This window comes from Pteropus medius, unplaced genomic scaffold (genome assembly GCF_902729225.1).
Source record: "Pteropus medius unplaced genomic scaffold, Ma_sr-lr_union100, whole genome shotgun sequence".
Taxonomy (NCBI): Eukaryota; Metazoa; Chordata; class Mammalia; order Chiroptera; family Pteropodidae; genus Pteropus; species Pteropus medius.
In genome coordinates, this window is record NW_024344432.1 from 1,034,751 (window position 1) to 1,049,742 (window position 14,992).

The 14,992-nt window shown below is 36.6% G+C and overlaps 1 protein-coding gene across 1 annotated transcript in view; it reads right to left on the reverse strand.

The window, feature by feature from the left end:
- The window catches only part of POLA1 (DNA polymerase alpha 1, catalytic subunit), a 280,205-nt gene that overhangs the window by 163,818 nt on the left and 101,395 nt on the right, over window positions 1-14,992 (reverse strand). The window contains exons 27-31 of the mRNA XM_039872470.1: window positions 9,800-9,832; window positions 8,985-9,077; window positions 7,583-7,788; window positions 5,686-5,818; window positions 94-225 (exon numbers count right to left, since the gene is read on the reverse strand). Coding sequence (XP_039728404.1) covers window positions 94-225; window positions 5,686-5,818; window positions 7,583-7,788; window positions 8,985-9,077; window positions 9,800-9,832 — 597 coding nt within the window. The remainder of the gene's footprint in view (window positions 1-93; window positions 226-5,685; window positions 5,819-7,582; window positions 7,789-8,984; window positions 9,078-9,799; window positions 9,833-14,992) is intronic.

Consider the following 14,992-nt stretch of genomic DNA (forward strand, 5'->3'; position numbering starts at 1 on the left):
TTGGAAGACTACTAAATAAGACACTGTGGGGATCTGGATTTTACTATGGGTTCATAAGTGGTATGGGAGTCTTGTTAATTATAATAGTTTTACCTGACAGATGACATACGACACAGTATCTCCAGCTTTCACCTTTCTGCCTCCTTGAGAATTTATCCAGAGGGCAACATGTACATGAGGTAGGCTTTTTTTATCAGGGTAGTCCTGGGGATCCTTTGTCAAGGCCTAAAAGGGAAGAGGAGGGAACAAAATGCCCCAAAGTTTCAATAAAATCTTTCTCACACAGATACACACTAATATATCTTTGCTAGAATCATACCAGTCACATCAACATAAAAATGACAGAAGCTGTATGTAGAAAACACTGTCACAGAATCTTTAGATAATCCATCCTCAAGGCTCCTCTCTCCTTCATTTAGTAACTAAATGTAACCACATGCAACCCTGACAAAGAAGAAATACCAAGTTTATGGGCCATGGCACATAATACTTGCACAGAAAAAAATAAGACTATAAATTCAGTCTTCTATGCAGCCTCAGAGTTTCTCCTAATGTTTGCAGTTCTTTCACTGAATTAACTGATTAGTTAGGACTGATGGATGATAGATAATGGTTACTCTGACATACTGATCTGTTTCTCAAAAGCTTATCTAGCCTAAATAAATCCCAAAGGCACCAGAAATCACTAGATTTACTCACACTGCCAACGTAAGCTCTACAAAGGCAGAATGAGTGAGTCTGTAACACAAAGTAAGCACCACGAGAACAGGGACATGGCAGCCTTGCTCATGGCTGCATTCCCAGTGCTCAGAACGATGCTTGGTGTATAGTAGCAACCAAATGTTTGCAGAATAAATGATTTCCCTCACGCTGCAATAATTCACTAAGTTTCAGCACTGTGAAGTACTGAGAGATGAATAAGACAGTCACTGGTCCTAACTCATCTGCTATTAGTAAATGACTCCCTATTCTGCAAAACAAAAAAACAAACCAAAACAAAAAAGAAAAACCGAACCTCTAAAATAAGCTGCATGTGCCAGAAGGGAGATGTGAACAAAGTGTGGAGAGAGTTTAAAGAGACAAAGATCACTTCCACCTGGAAGCAGAAATCATGGAAGACAAAAACTTAAGCGGGCACATGAAGAAAAAACAAGATTTTAAGAAAAGTGACAAGGGCAAGAAGATTCCGGGCAGAGAAAAAAAAAAAAAGCAAAAGTTAAAATCAAGAGGTGAAAGAAAATATAGTCTATTGGACTGAAACTCAAAATACCCAAAGAGGAGGAGGAAACCATCTAGCTCTATAAGACGTGGGTTTCAAAAGATAAGAGAAGGAACAGAGAACAGGGAACAGAGAACAGGGTGCTGCTGCATGAATAGGTCACCTAAGTGTGGTCCGTGGACCGCTGGGGTTCCTGACACCCTTTCAGGAGGTTGCGAGATCAAAACTATTTTCCTAACACTATTTTCACTGGTACTGCAGAAGCAACGGTCAGGAAAAGTTCTGGTGTCTTATAAAAATGAATCAGGGCAGGGGCACCAAACTGTACTAACGGTGATTATATTCTTCACCATCACATACTCACGGTTTAAAAAAAAAAGCCACTTTTACTCAAGAATGTTCTTAATAAAGCAGTAAAAAGTATTAATTTTTAAAGCTCTCGACCCTTGAGTATAAGGCTATTGTTTTGTGTGAGAAAACAGGAAGTATGCACAAAGTTCGATACTGAAGAACAAAGGTGGCTTGGGGAAAAGCACTTATGCAATTATTTGAGTTACAAACTCAACTAGCTGCCTTTTTCATGGAACACAATTTTTACTTGAAAGAAGTACAGGCCAACTATAGTTATTTTAACTTGGGTATCTATCTGGCAGATGATTTCTCAAGAACCAAGTGAGCCTGCCACTTCAAGGAAAACAACTGATTGTGTATATATTGTCTATGATAAAATTCAAGCTTTCAAGGGCAAATTAGAATTTTGGAAAACTTGTTTCCACTTCTGCGAGCATGACAGTTTCCTTAGACTTAATGACTTTTTGATGATATAAGGAGGGACAATTTTAAATGTGATTTTTGATACTGTATAATAAAATGTGTCAAAATTTGGAAGATCTGCATAACTCGGGGAACCAACATTGAACAAATGACCAACATATAAGGTCGTTCATGGGTAAAATATCCATTCAAAGTACAACTCAGACCAAAAGAGTTTAATATAAGAAAGTACGCAAAGTTCATCAATATGGTTTCAGATTCCACATTACAAATAACTTCTAAGAAAATACCACTTAGAGAGTTCTACTGTAGAATAAAAAAAAATACACAATTATCTGAAAAATTATGGAAATACTTCTGCTTTTTCCAACATATTTGTATGAAACTGGATTTTCTTCCTATACTCAACCAAAACCACACATCACAACAGATTGGATGCAAAAGCAGACAGAATCAGACGTCTTCTCCTAAACTGTACATTAAAGAACCCTGAAAAATTGTAAAATGATGCTGTTCCTCTAGCTAATTTTTGTTTTGAAATAGTTATTTTTCATGGAAAAAAAGTTATTTTTGCAATCACATGAAGAGTTTACTGCTATTTTAAATAAATTAATAAATCCTTTAAAAATTTGTTTTAATTTCTAACATAGTAAACAGCAACATAAACCACATAAACAAAATGTCTTGGAGGCCTCAATTATTTTCAGAGTGTGAAGGTGTCCCAAGGTTAGGAAACCTGAGAACTGCTATAGTAGAATAAAACAGGTCCTCAAACACGGCTGCACAACCAATCTTATGTACACTTAGGAAATCAGACACTCAGTATAGGAGAGTGCCTAGAAAACTCTCCAAGTATTTGAATCTCCTCAAACCTGTATTATGTGAAGTCTTGATTGACTCAGTTGGGTAATACTGCATAGAAATCTTAATCAATATAACTCTACTTAAGAAAACCGTTATCTTCAATTGACTATACTTCAGTGCAATGTTAAAAATTTCTGAATTTCATATGACATATTTTCCAATTATTAGATTAGGGCTATTTGGGGGGTTTTACAAGCTAGTTTTACAAGGCTTCATTTTGGGGGAAAAAAGTGTTTCCTGGTGGTTTGGGCTCAAGTTAGCTAAGGCTATAAAAATCAGTGGTCAAGTATTTTGTGTTACTTTATGAAATATATTAACCTAAGATTGCAGTAGTTAAGAAAAGCAGTTGCTTTTGGCAACAAGGGCTAAAATCTCTAGTAAGGTAAATCTCATCACTTCACCCTAGGCTAAACCTCCCATTTTCAACCCCTACCCACATCCAAAATATATATATACACACATATTATATAAATATATAAACAAATATACAAATAACCTATAAATATAAACTACATAGAAATATATGCTATATATAAAAATACTATATCTAAATATAAAGACTTGAAAATATGGACCATGCTTTGCTTATTCAACTTTATATCCCAACTGTAATAGCACTGTGCTCATAAGAGGTACTCCATATTTGATGAATAGATGATTAAACAAATCCTTTCAAAGCTCACTGAATAACTATTATTTGCCAGTTACTGTGCCGAGTCACATGGAGAATATAGACAGCAAGTCACAATTTCAGTTCTGTCACAGAAAAATATATGCACAGCCTCGATCGCACTATTAACTTATTATTAATAATAATGTATCACTAAAAGTTGATAATTATTAAAGCATGCGAGGTCATGCTACTATTCTCTCTACTTTCATATAAGTTTAAAAATTGCAATAACAAAAACTTTAAAATAACAAAACTGTAGACTGCTCATCAGAGCTTTAAGATTGCCAGTGTCTGTGACTCTAGATTTCTTTGCACACTAGTAATATTGTCTCATCGTTCATATGAGAAGACAACAGTGAGCTCACCACCCGAGAGATCACGTGCTCAGTGTGGCCTGGCCAATAATGTAGTCATGTTCAGACTGAACCTTCCAAACTCATGGAACCCCTTGCGATCGAGGGCCCACACTTTAAGAAGGTAGACGGAGTCAGGGATATGATCTGCAGAATAGATGCTAAAATTGATCAAAGGAAGACTGAAGTCGTAACTCCTACTCATGCAAATTTCTGAGGAAGAAACAAAACAAAATCTGAAAGGAAACCACTTTCTAGATGTCACAAGTGATTCCACGCCAATAGGTGTACACTGCATCACTTCAAGTGAAGAGCTAATGCAAGGCACATATTCTCTTATAATATTTCCACATTTTGCACTTTTCATGTACAAATAAATGTCTTCTTTTGTGACTTTAAAGACATCATGGTCGAGGTGTAAGAAACGAGTGACTTACCTAAGAATAAATACAAATCATAAGGATATACACAGAAAATATTCATACTCTCCAGGAATCAAGGAAATACAAATTAAATCCAACAGTGAAATACTGTTTCATATCCATTACGTTAGCAACGTTTTATCTAAATATCACCAGTGGTATTATCACCAATGAAATATCACCAATACAAACCAAACTGTTGTGAAATTGGCACACATTTTGTTATTATCAATTGGTACCACCCTTTTGCAAAGCAATTTAGTAAGAACCATACAGATACTCATCTTTTGACTTAAATATTTCACTTCAAAGAACCTAAACCAAAAGCAAAATGATAAATGGACAAAGATGCTTAATAGTTATTTACAATAGCAAAAATAAATAATTTAAATAAACCAAAATTTAAAATAAAGATATCAGTGAAATATAAGATTAACACATTGATTAACATGATGGTTTTCAAAGTAATAGAAATGTGGAAAAATCTGTTTGTTAAATGAAAATAGGTTTCAAAATATATAGTTACTGCTACAACGTAAAAATATGTTTTCAAGAGTAAAATATACAAAAATGGCAGGCATTACTTTTAGCACGGGGTATTACGAATGAGTTTTAATTCTAAAACTTTCATTGAATGTCATCATTAGATTCTTTTTCATTAAAATTCTTTTTTATGAGCTTTTATAACAAAATCAATCATAAAACAGGTAAAATAGTATTTACAAAATCAGTTTCTAAAAATGTAAGGGTTATTTTTTTTAAATGGAAAAAAAAAGTCTGTAACCTAACATCCCCTATTACACAGCATTTTGGAAAGCAAGATTTCATTCTTTGAAATTAGGTGAGAAAAAATATTCCCTATTTTCAAGAACTAAGATTGCCCATACAGTTTTAACTCATACAGTTAAAACACACACACACACACACACACACACACACACACACACACACACACACACGGGCACATGCGTGCCCTCCCTCTAGATGTCACAAGTGATTCAACCCCTCCCTCCCTCTCTCGGCTTTAGGCCTGCCCCCCAAAAAACTATACAAATATAAGTTAAGAGGACTACGAAGAACGTAGTACTCTCTAGTCCCTGAAACATCAACTGTATCACTCCGCAGAACCTATAGAAACAAGGCTTCCACGAATTAAAGGAAGAAATGGAAAGAGAAGGCCCTGCTACAGACGTGGCAGTACCAGTGGCTGGAAAAGGAAGAATGATATGCTAATGCTCAATCTGTGAGACAGTTGTTAAGCAGCTTTCATCACCAGCTAGAATTTATTTCAATTGCAAGGATGAGGTGGTTCTTCAACTATCTGAAGGAGGAGAAAAACACATGGCAGCAGCTGGGCTCAGCAATAAATGCTACATTTACCTTGTTAATTTCAAACTGGCTCACTGGGACACTGCCATTTAGCACATTTTCTCCAATTTCTATCAACCTCTTCTGAATATTTTCCACTATAGTGTCCCGGCTTTGATCAGAAAGAATTTGGCCAATGACAAAGCTGCAAAAAGAAAGAGGGATTGATTTTTAAAAATCATATTTTATTAATAAAGGAGAGAAAAGGAAAATAAATGCCATTAGATTAACATGTGGACAAGAACTGTACTAAAAGCTAACATGAGAGTTAATGTCCAAAAGGCTGTTGCTATTTGTTTTTTTAACAGTAATTCTACCAAAGGTTTACCAACCTTGGAATGTCAGGTTTGCCCTCAGACATACAGATTACTTTGCTTATGCAGCATCCAATGCTTCACATTCAAAATGCAGGGAACGGTATGCGTTCCATCATAGTTTTATGCAATTACAAAATTCAAAAGCAGTTATATTCTACCCATAAGTTAAAATGTTAGAAGATAAATTTTTTACTTTCCTCATAAAGCTCCAAGATATTATCTCGGATGTCATCAAGATATCATCTCCACCTGAGATAACCATTAGCTAGGAAGTAGAAATATAAAGCTCTTTACGTACATTTAAAAATAAATAAATATTTTAAACCTTTCTTTCTTCGGCTTCATTATATTGTTCAGTGTTCTCCAACCTTATGTTATTCCACCAGACCCCCCACAAAAAGGAAAAAAAGGGAAAAAAGTAAGGAAGCCAATATTTTATCCATTTCTGAGAAAATGCAGAGCGAGGGTTTGACAGCTGCATTATAATTTGTCAGAAAAAGAACCCTGACAAAAACATTTGTATAGCTTTAATTACTAATACATTTCTAACTCGGAGAAATTTACTTCTATTATGATGCATCTTTTCTTAGAAAACACAAAGCTGAAGAGAACACTCTAATCGACAGTCTATACAAAGTAGTTTCATCTTTGGGTACATTTGGGGGCAATGAAGCATTTCAAACTACATTTCATAAAAGGCTAACAGTGACCTATACTCGGATGATCAACTTTGCCTAATCAAGAGTAGTTTGCAGAAGCAACAATTGCTCAATCTCCTGACTTGAAAGCAAGAGGAAGACTGGAAAACAAGTAAAAACTGCTGGTATGCAGCAATATAAAAATTAATTTAAAATTTTGCTTTAAAGGAAAAAATTCTATTTTCAGAATTCCTCAGGTTCACAAAACAGGAGTATCCAGAAAGATGGCGAATAAGGTACCCAAAGATTCATTTTTAAATGGGTGCTTTATAAATTAATATGACCCTAAAAAAATGAAACGGGCCTTAACACAATCTTTAGTCTCAGGGGTCATTCATGACATTTATTATTTCTGAGGTATATATGATATTTGAGAACTAGCTCTTAAATTAACCTGAGATTAGTAAGAATCTTTACAAATGATATGGGTGGGAATAAAGACTCACTCCATGGCCAACTTTGAATCCCAGACCATTTTAAGTCATGAAACGGGACATCTTAACAACTACATTCCTAAAGAGGCTCTAGGATAATTCAGAAACACAACACAAGGCACTTTCTAATAGAAACAGTAAAGCACAACAAAACGAAAACAAATCACATGAACAAAACCAACTCTGTCAGGATCTAAAATGCGAAGGTTCACCCTCACCACGAATTAAAACTCATGAGCTGTATCTTACAGCAAGCATCTCTTCCTGAGCGAGTCCGGCTTTTTCTAACTTTTACTCTATCTATAAAACGCCACTCCAAATAAGTAAGAATTGGTAATATGCATAATAACAATAACAAAGAAGAAGTTGCATCCTTGTGCTTGGCAGGTGTTGTCCACATCATTAACACTTGAAGCTTTTAAGAACAAACAATGAAAGCAGGAACGAAAGCTGAACTCACTTTCCAGTGTCTTTAGCAAGATCGCACCAATCTCTTCTGACTATATCTAATCCTTTTAGCTCTTGTTTGGTTGAGTAATTCCCGTCGGACGTTGGCTCCACAACCAGAGCAGCATACTTCTTTTTCTTCAGCAGTAGCAGAGACTTGAAAATTCCATCGATGTCTATTTCAAGCAGTTTGTACAACTTATTCACTTCACTTTTTACCTGTGAAAGTTTTAGCCATTAATATTAGCTTCTCAAACATCAATAGGGAGAAGAAACTACAAATTCCTAAGACTTAATCTAAACAGAACTTGAGGTCACACGAGACTAGGATGCAATTACTCAGTGTATATGGAACACGATACTATGCTGGGTCCAATGCAAGAACACTGAAAAAGCACAGGGACAAAAACAGATTAAAATAAATAAATAAACAGACAATAATATATCATCCCACTCGACAAAGAACAGAATTGGCAGGGTCAGCTGCAGGAATTAAAAATTATGAAATAGTCTTGTTTAAATGTAAAACCTAAATGTTTATGTACGTACCTTCAAACTACTGAATTCGTTAGAGATGACAGTCCAATGAGTAGACGTGGCCAGAGATAAGTAAAACTTTAACTAATAAAATAATGTCTATGATCTCCTTGGACCTCTCATAGCACTCTGAATACAAGCTAATAAGTATATGCTGAACAAATAAATGAACAGTCACCTGCTCTTTATTCATAGGATGGTCATGGCACAGACCACCGCCTCCAAGGAAAATACACAGCTTTTCAAGGTTCGATAGGGTAAGTTTGCTCTCAAGTGAAGACTACAGTTTAAATTTCACACACTTCAGAGGGGAAAGGTAGGAAGGTGTTGGTTCATAAGATGATACCTTAGTTTTAGTTTATTGGGACACTACCTTAACATAGCAAGTACCCAAGAAACACTAATTGTGCTGTGAATTGCAATTAAGAGGTTACGAATGATTATTTTTAAATGTCCCCTTGCCTTTTCGAATATATTTTAAGAACTCCTGTAAAAAGTTCAGATGTGTGTATATGTATATATGTAGGCAGGTAGGTATTTACATCTATCAGTGTATGAAATGCATCTGAACACTACTAGAGACATATTTCTCCTTATGAATGACAATGTAATAAGTACTAACATGATCACATCTTAAACTTACCACACTTAGACCATCCTCAAAACATACCTAGCATTTAAGAAAAAAATGATTTCCTTTTAATTTTACCCTCAAAACAAACAACTGGAGAAGAGGCTAAGAAAAATCAGAGGATGAAGAACTGAAGGCACTAAGTGTATGAAGAACACAATGTACAAGTGCATGAATTTATGAGGTTCCACGTTAAAAATAATTCACAAAAGTAGATAATACATATAATTTTATCAAATTGTCTCACCTTGTTTCCCAATTTAAATACTTCTTCCAGATTGGTGCTATTGGTGTTTATCATAATGGAATCTGTGTCCCCATAAATAACTTCAAGGTTCATCTAATGAAAAGCAAAATTACAAAAATTGACAAATAAAACATGGTGACCATTATGCACAATGAAACTCAAGATTTTCCACTCTACAGAAATTACAGGTTCCACTGATTTTTCAAAAGGTTATATTTATTCTTATCCATATTGTCAGATTAAGCCCCAATAAAAGAGAAAGGTGAATGTTGCCACGTTAAAAAAAAATCCCTAATTTTCTTAAAACAAACAGATATTAGAGTGGCAGGAGAAGTATCTAGTTTTAGCTGAAACAAAACATGGAATAAAATAATAGAAAGGAGGATCAGAGACTAGCTTAGTGGTCATAGCAATTTATGAAGCAGAAACATAATGAATGGGTTTTTAAAATTCAGAGGCACAAATCCGTATTAAATTTCAAACAGTATTTAGTAGAATATGAAGAGTGCCAAAAAAAATCAATCATAGCAAACAACACTAGAGCACATACAGTATAAAGGCCTGGAAGTAAACTCTAATTAGCACTGTTACTAATTTGCTTGAAACACTCATATATAGGCTTCAAGCAGCGGCTAGATCATATCAGTGTTAGTAAAAGAAAAAAGCTATAATCCATTAGGAAGGATTATAAACGTAAACTAGACATTCTAAGAAGCCATTTCCAGTCTGTTTGGGTTGCAATTTTCCTTGAATACAAGAATGTCACTAGGTGTGATATTTAAGAGTTGTCATATGATGAAAAGGCTCAGCATTACCTTCTGTACCATCTCTTTCGTATGCATCAAAATCTAAAGGAAACAAAGTCAAGATTAATGCATTACATAATTACAAAAACATAAATATAAGCCCATAGATAAGTAGCCCAATGATTTTCCATATATTTTTAAGCTGTTGATAATTTTCTAACTACAGCTCTCAAAATAACAATGTAATCTAAAAATAAGTTTGCCTCTACACTGATTCTTAAGAGATATGTAAGCAGATCTATTGTAAAGGTCTAAGTGAGCAGATCTATATAAAGACTTCTCTTTAATAAACATGCATACTAAAACCGAGTAAGTCCTCAGTTAATGTCATCAATAGGTTCCTTGGAAACATGGATTTAAGTAGAATAACGTATAAGGAAACCAACGTTACCTACCAGAGGCTAACTGATATAAACAAGAGTTAAGTTTCTATGGTTTATCTCTGGTCACAAAAACATCACCAAACTTCGAAATAAAGACCCAAAATACTTCTAATGTTAAAAATTTAAATAAATGTGAGCTATACATACATTTAAGAAAGATAAATAAAAACAAGTAAGATAATGATTTTCTAACCCACTTATTCCCACTCAGGGTCGTGGGTGGCCAGAGCCTCTCCCTGCAGCTCAGGGTGCTAGGTGAGATGTCCTGTCCCACCCTGGACAGGACACCCTTCCATCACAGGGTGCACTCACACACACCCCCACACTCATTTCAACTGGGACAATCGAGACACGCCAATTCACCTCACACGTACGACATTGGGACGTGGGAGGAAACCAGAGTCCCCAGAGAAAACTCACGCAGACATGGGGAGAATGTGCAAACTCCAAACAGACAGTGGCCTCAGCGGGAATCAACTTTTTTCTCATCAATATTATAATGAAATGACAAAACAACATTATTCAAGGACCTGCTATATCCCTTTATAATATGGCAAAAAGGCAAGTTATTCTTATTACTAATATTTAATAGAACTGCATGGCTAAAAAAAAAAAAAGCTTGACAGAGCATTTCAAATCTGGCAATCCTTACTCATCTTAAAAAGGATCTTAAAAAGTAAAAATCTAATATATACATTAGATTTAAATTTCTTCTCTAGACTAAATTTCTTGAAGGCAGAAAGTAGACCTTCACTATAGCCCCTGCAGTTTGCAGTGCCCAGTACAAAGGTGGAACTCGAACATTCAGTAAATGAAGACAAATATACAGATAATATCTGTCGATAGGTCTGTCCCCAGGTCCGCATAGCTCTAAGACTGGAGACATGTAGGTTATGTGGATATAGATAAAAACAGATACAAATTACCTTGGACCAGATCAGAAGTAACACATTTGACAAATCAGGGCCTCTTAAAAAGTAATATGACACAACGAGCAGTCTATGTGTGTATCTCTGTGTGTAGGCTAGATACTGTGCTCCAAGCATCTCATGCATTTTCTCATGTCATTCTCCAAGATCTTCAGAGAATCACCATGTATCCCCATTTGTTAGTCTGAGGGAGGGGAAGTAATTAATTTGTCCCAGTAAGTGATAGACCAAGGATAAGAATCCAAGCACTCCGACTCCAGAGCATGGGGCCACAGTTATTCCATGCCATTTTTGCTCCATTATCACCGAATTTTCAAAGCATCGGCCTAAACCAGAAGTCACTTTTCCAACGGGCCAGACAGATTTACTTCTTCATTTATATTCCTTTTCCCTACCTCCAATAGTCGCATTGTCAACTAAGCCCAAACCTCGTATCATTTTTGTCTTTCTTGTCCTTCATATCAAAGAGCTCTATAAACCCTAACCTTAAAATATCTTTCTCATCTGCCCATTCCTTTCCATTTCCATTGTTCCTCGCTTTCACTGCTGTCTCCCAATGTTGTTCACGCATTCATGTCCTAGTCCTTAGGGAAGGAAGCCCTTCCCCAGACCTGGGGGTAGTGGGGGGTGGTGAATGCTGATTAGGCTAACCACTGTTTTAACAGTGGCTATGTGGTGGAATCACCTTCGGTTCTTTAAAAAAATATCCTTATCAGGGCCCAGCAATCTTTTTTAACAGCTCTCAAGATGATTCTTATGTTACAGGTGGGGTTAAGGACCACTGGCCTAAGATAATCATGGTAATCTCATTTAGGAAACAGTTTTTAGTTGACAGTTTGTCCCCTCCCCAACTAGACCACAAGCTCCTAGGGGTCAAAGCATCTGTTTGTGCCTAACACCAGGCTTCGCATAGAACAGGCACTTAAAAACATTGTTTGCTAGTTGACTGATAGGTCTCAAAATAATCCCAATTACTTTTCTACTAGACACTAAAATGCAGTTAACTCATATAAAACATTCACTCTCCTCCACTTCATCTTCATTTTTAACATTTAAATTACAGAGAAATGCATTATGGGAGAATACCTGACAATTCCTTTGGGAAAAGGGCAATGACGAGATCGACCCAAGTCAAGTTGATCATAGTGAGGACAGAACCACTTATCATGAGTTCTCTTCACCCTCTGCCCCTTCCGCCCTGCTAGGCTTAGCTTTCCTCATCACAAGGGACAATTCCACAAGGTAACCGTCACGCGCCAAGTAAAATACCTCAGGAGCAATCTGTCGACCTTCCACCACAACCCTGCATACGCAGTAATCGATTTCTGCTACTTTTTTTTCACGCCATGAACCAAACCTACTACGTCATCCCTGAATGCACCTCCAATGTGAACTGGCAACCTTCACCTTTCAGATCCTCTTACACACGGAATCTGCCAATCTGCCAGTAAGAAGGTAAACTCCTACAAGAGGACTTACTGAGTTACAGGTTATAAATTTAAAATTTTTGATAAGTCAAATAGCTCTTCACAGAGGCTGTATCGATTTCTGTGGATCATCTGAATCACCACCTTTCCAGGGGACCTCAACAGCAGCTGATGACAATGCTGTCTCGTGTTTAAGGTCCTCACCACACCTCGCCGACTCTTCTTCAGTCCGTTCTATACCAGACAACCCACTACCAGGATGACCCCCACCTCTCATGTTTCTTCACTAAGCAGTTCTAGATGGTGGCACCACAGTGCCCTATCCAGTCCAATGCTTACCCAAGTGCTACTGAGCAGGATCATCCCAAAGCTGCCCTCGGTTCTAACGCTCACTGGGGAGGGCTCAGCGATTGGACAGCCAGCGGATTACCAAATCCTCAAGATCTAGTGCACAGTACACAGTAGCTGGTAGTGAATATCTGCAGAATGCTGAATGAATAATCCTAAGAGGGAGGCAGTATTATAAGCCCCATTTCAGGGATGAGGAAAATTAGGCTCTGCGATTTTGTCCAAAGGAGCAGAGCCAGTCAAGAACTTGATCAAGAAGCTGGACCTTAGGTTTCATTTTTCTTTACATTGTGTCTCAACTGCTTTATTAAAAAGCTTATATCACGTGAATGTTCTGGAAGCCAACAATCGAAGATTTATACGCTATACATATTTCCGCCATTAAGGAAATGCATTTTACAAAAAAAAAGCTACAGGTATCCAGAAAGGCCTACTGGACACCAGGTACAGTGATTACAAGATGACCGCTCATAAGTTCATTTCAAAGGGACAAGCCTAATATTAAAGCTACCCATTCTGACAGAAAATCATTTTGTAAGTGCCAACAGCTAGAAAACAGGACTATAAAGGCTTGCTAAATTCATTAATAAGGCAGTCTGCAGTTATCTGATTTCACAGCAACACCTGCATATTTATCTACTCATTACCAATTGGATGATGGAATTTTTTTCAAGCACATTTCAAAAATCTGCCAACTTCAAGTGTAAAAAAATAAACTTTGTGGTTAATTTTTCCCTTAACAAAGTACAGCTGTTGAGAATAATTGTTCAAGATCTTACCCTGTAATGTCAACTGCAGCAGAACAAAGAGTATTTAATTAGCAAATCTATCCAGTAATTCAACACCTATTATATAAAATGCCTTCGTGATTTTATTCAGGATAATTTGCTAAGAGGGTTATTACTGACATTCAGATGGAATTTAAAATTCCTACGCAAGTCGAGTCATAATAGCAGTAATGATCTCCCCAATCAGGAGATTCGGTGTCACACAAGGCTCTCTTGCAATGCAGCAGCCGATTTCCTGACTTCTTAATTCCTGGGCTCAGCTCAGTGAGAGCCCTTCATGCCGATATTTCAGTCAGCAATACATCTTTAATGGGACTCTATTAAAATAACTAGAACAAAAATGACTTTTTTTTTTGGTTAAAAAGAATGACAGCACTGCCATCATATCAATCATTGCAGGCTTAGGGCATGGTTAGGGGAAAAGGGGGAAACAGGAAAGGAGTGGGGCTGGGGATGGGGAGAGCGATAATTACAATAATACGAGAAGGTGTTGTAACCCCAACCTGAGCCTCTGAAGGCTGCTAAGGGTAGTGGGGACTAAAAAGGAAATGTAAACGTATTTCGAAAAAGGGTTTCCTCGAGAAAATAATTTGTTCAGGAATACACCCACGAGGTGGTTTACTAAGCAGAAGCAGCATGTTTGTTATGCCAGGGTTAATGGCAGCAGCAAGCTAAGACCAACTACTGCCGAAGTGTGTGTTTACAGGTTCTCCGAACAAGGCCAGGAGAAAGCCGGGGTCTTTATGTTTTGTTAGAACAAAATACTGGTGTCTTGCAGAGCATCTGAAGGTTATGAAATGTTTCTAGATGGTATTACAGGCTAAAACACCGTTTGTTAATTCTAAAAGAAAGAGAAAACACCAACTTTCCACAATTAAAGTTTCAAGCTCCTATTCCAATTATAGTGCTATTATAGTGCTATCTACTATCAAGGAGCCCACTTTGGTATATGATGCAGCTATTAAATACAATAGAAATCCTACAGGTTAAAAACATGTTGGGTAAGGTCAAGTTCTAAACAAATAATGCATGAACAGAATGACGACTGAAATCTCAGTGACTTTAGGATATTTCTGTTACTTACGACACAAAATTAGAAATAAACTGCCAAGTTTTTTAGAAATACATTAGCATAATAGGGGTGGCAAATGAATGGTTTTGAAGGATAGGGTAAAGTATTAGAAATACAAATATTATGATATTTGGTAATCCAACCATTATCTAAGCTTCCCTTATTCTCAGTTTCAGCAGTTCTCAAGCAGGACTCAGTGTTCCTCATTTCTCCCACTTGGCGAACATTTATTCCATCCTCATTATATTACATTGC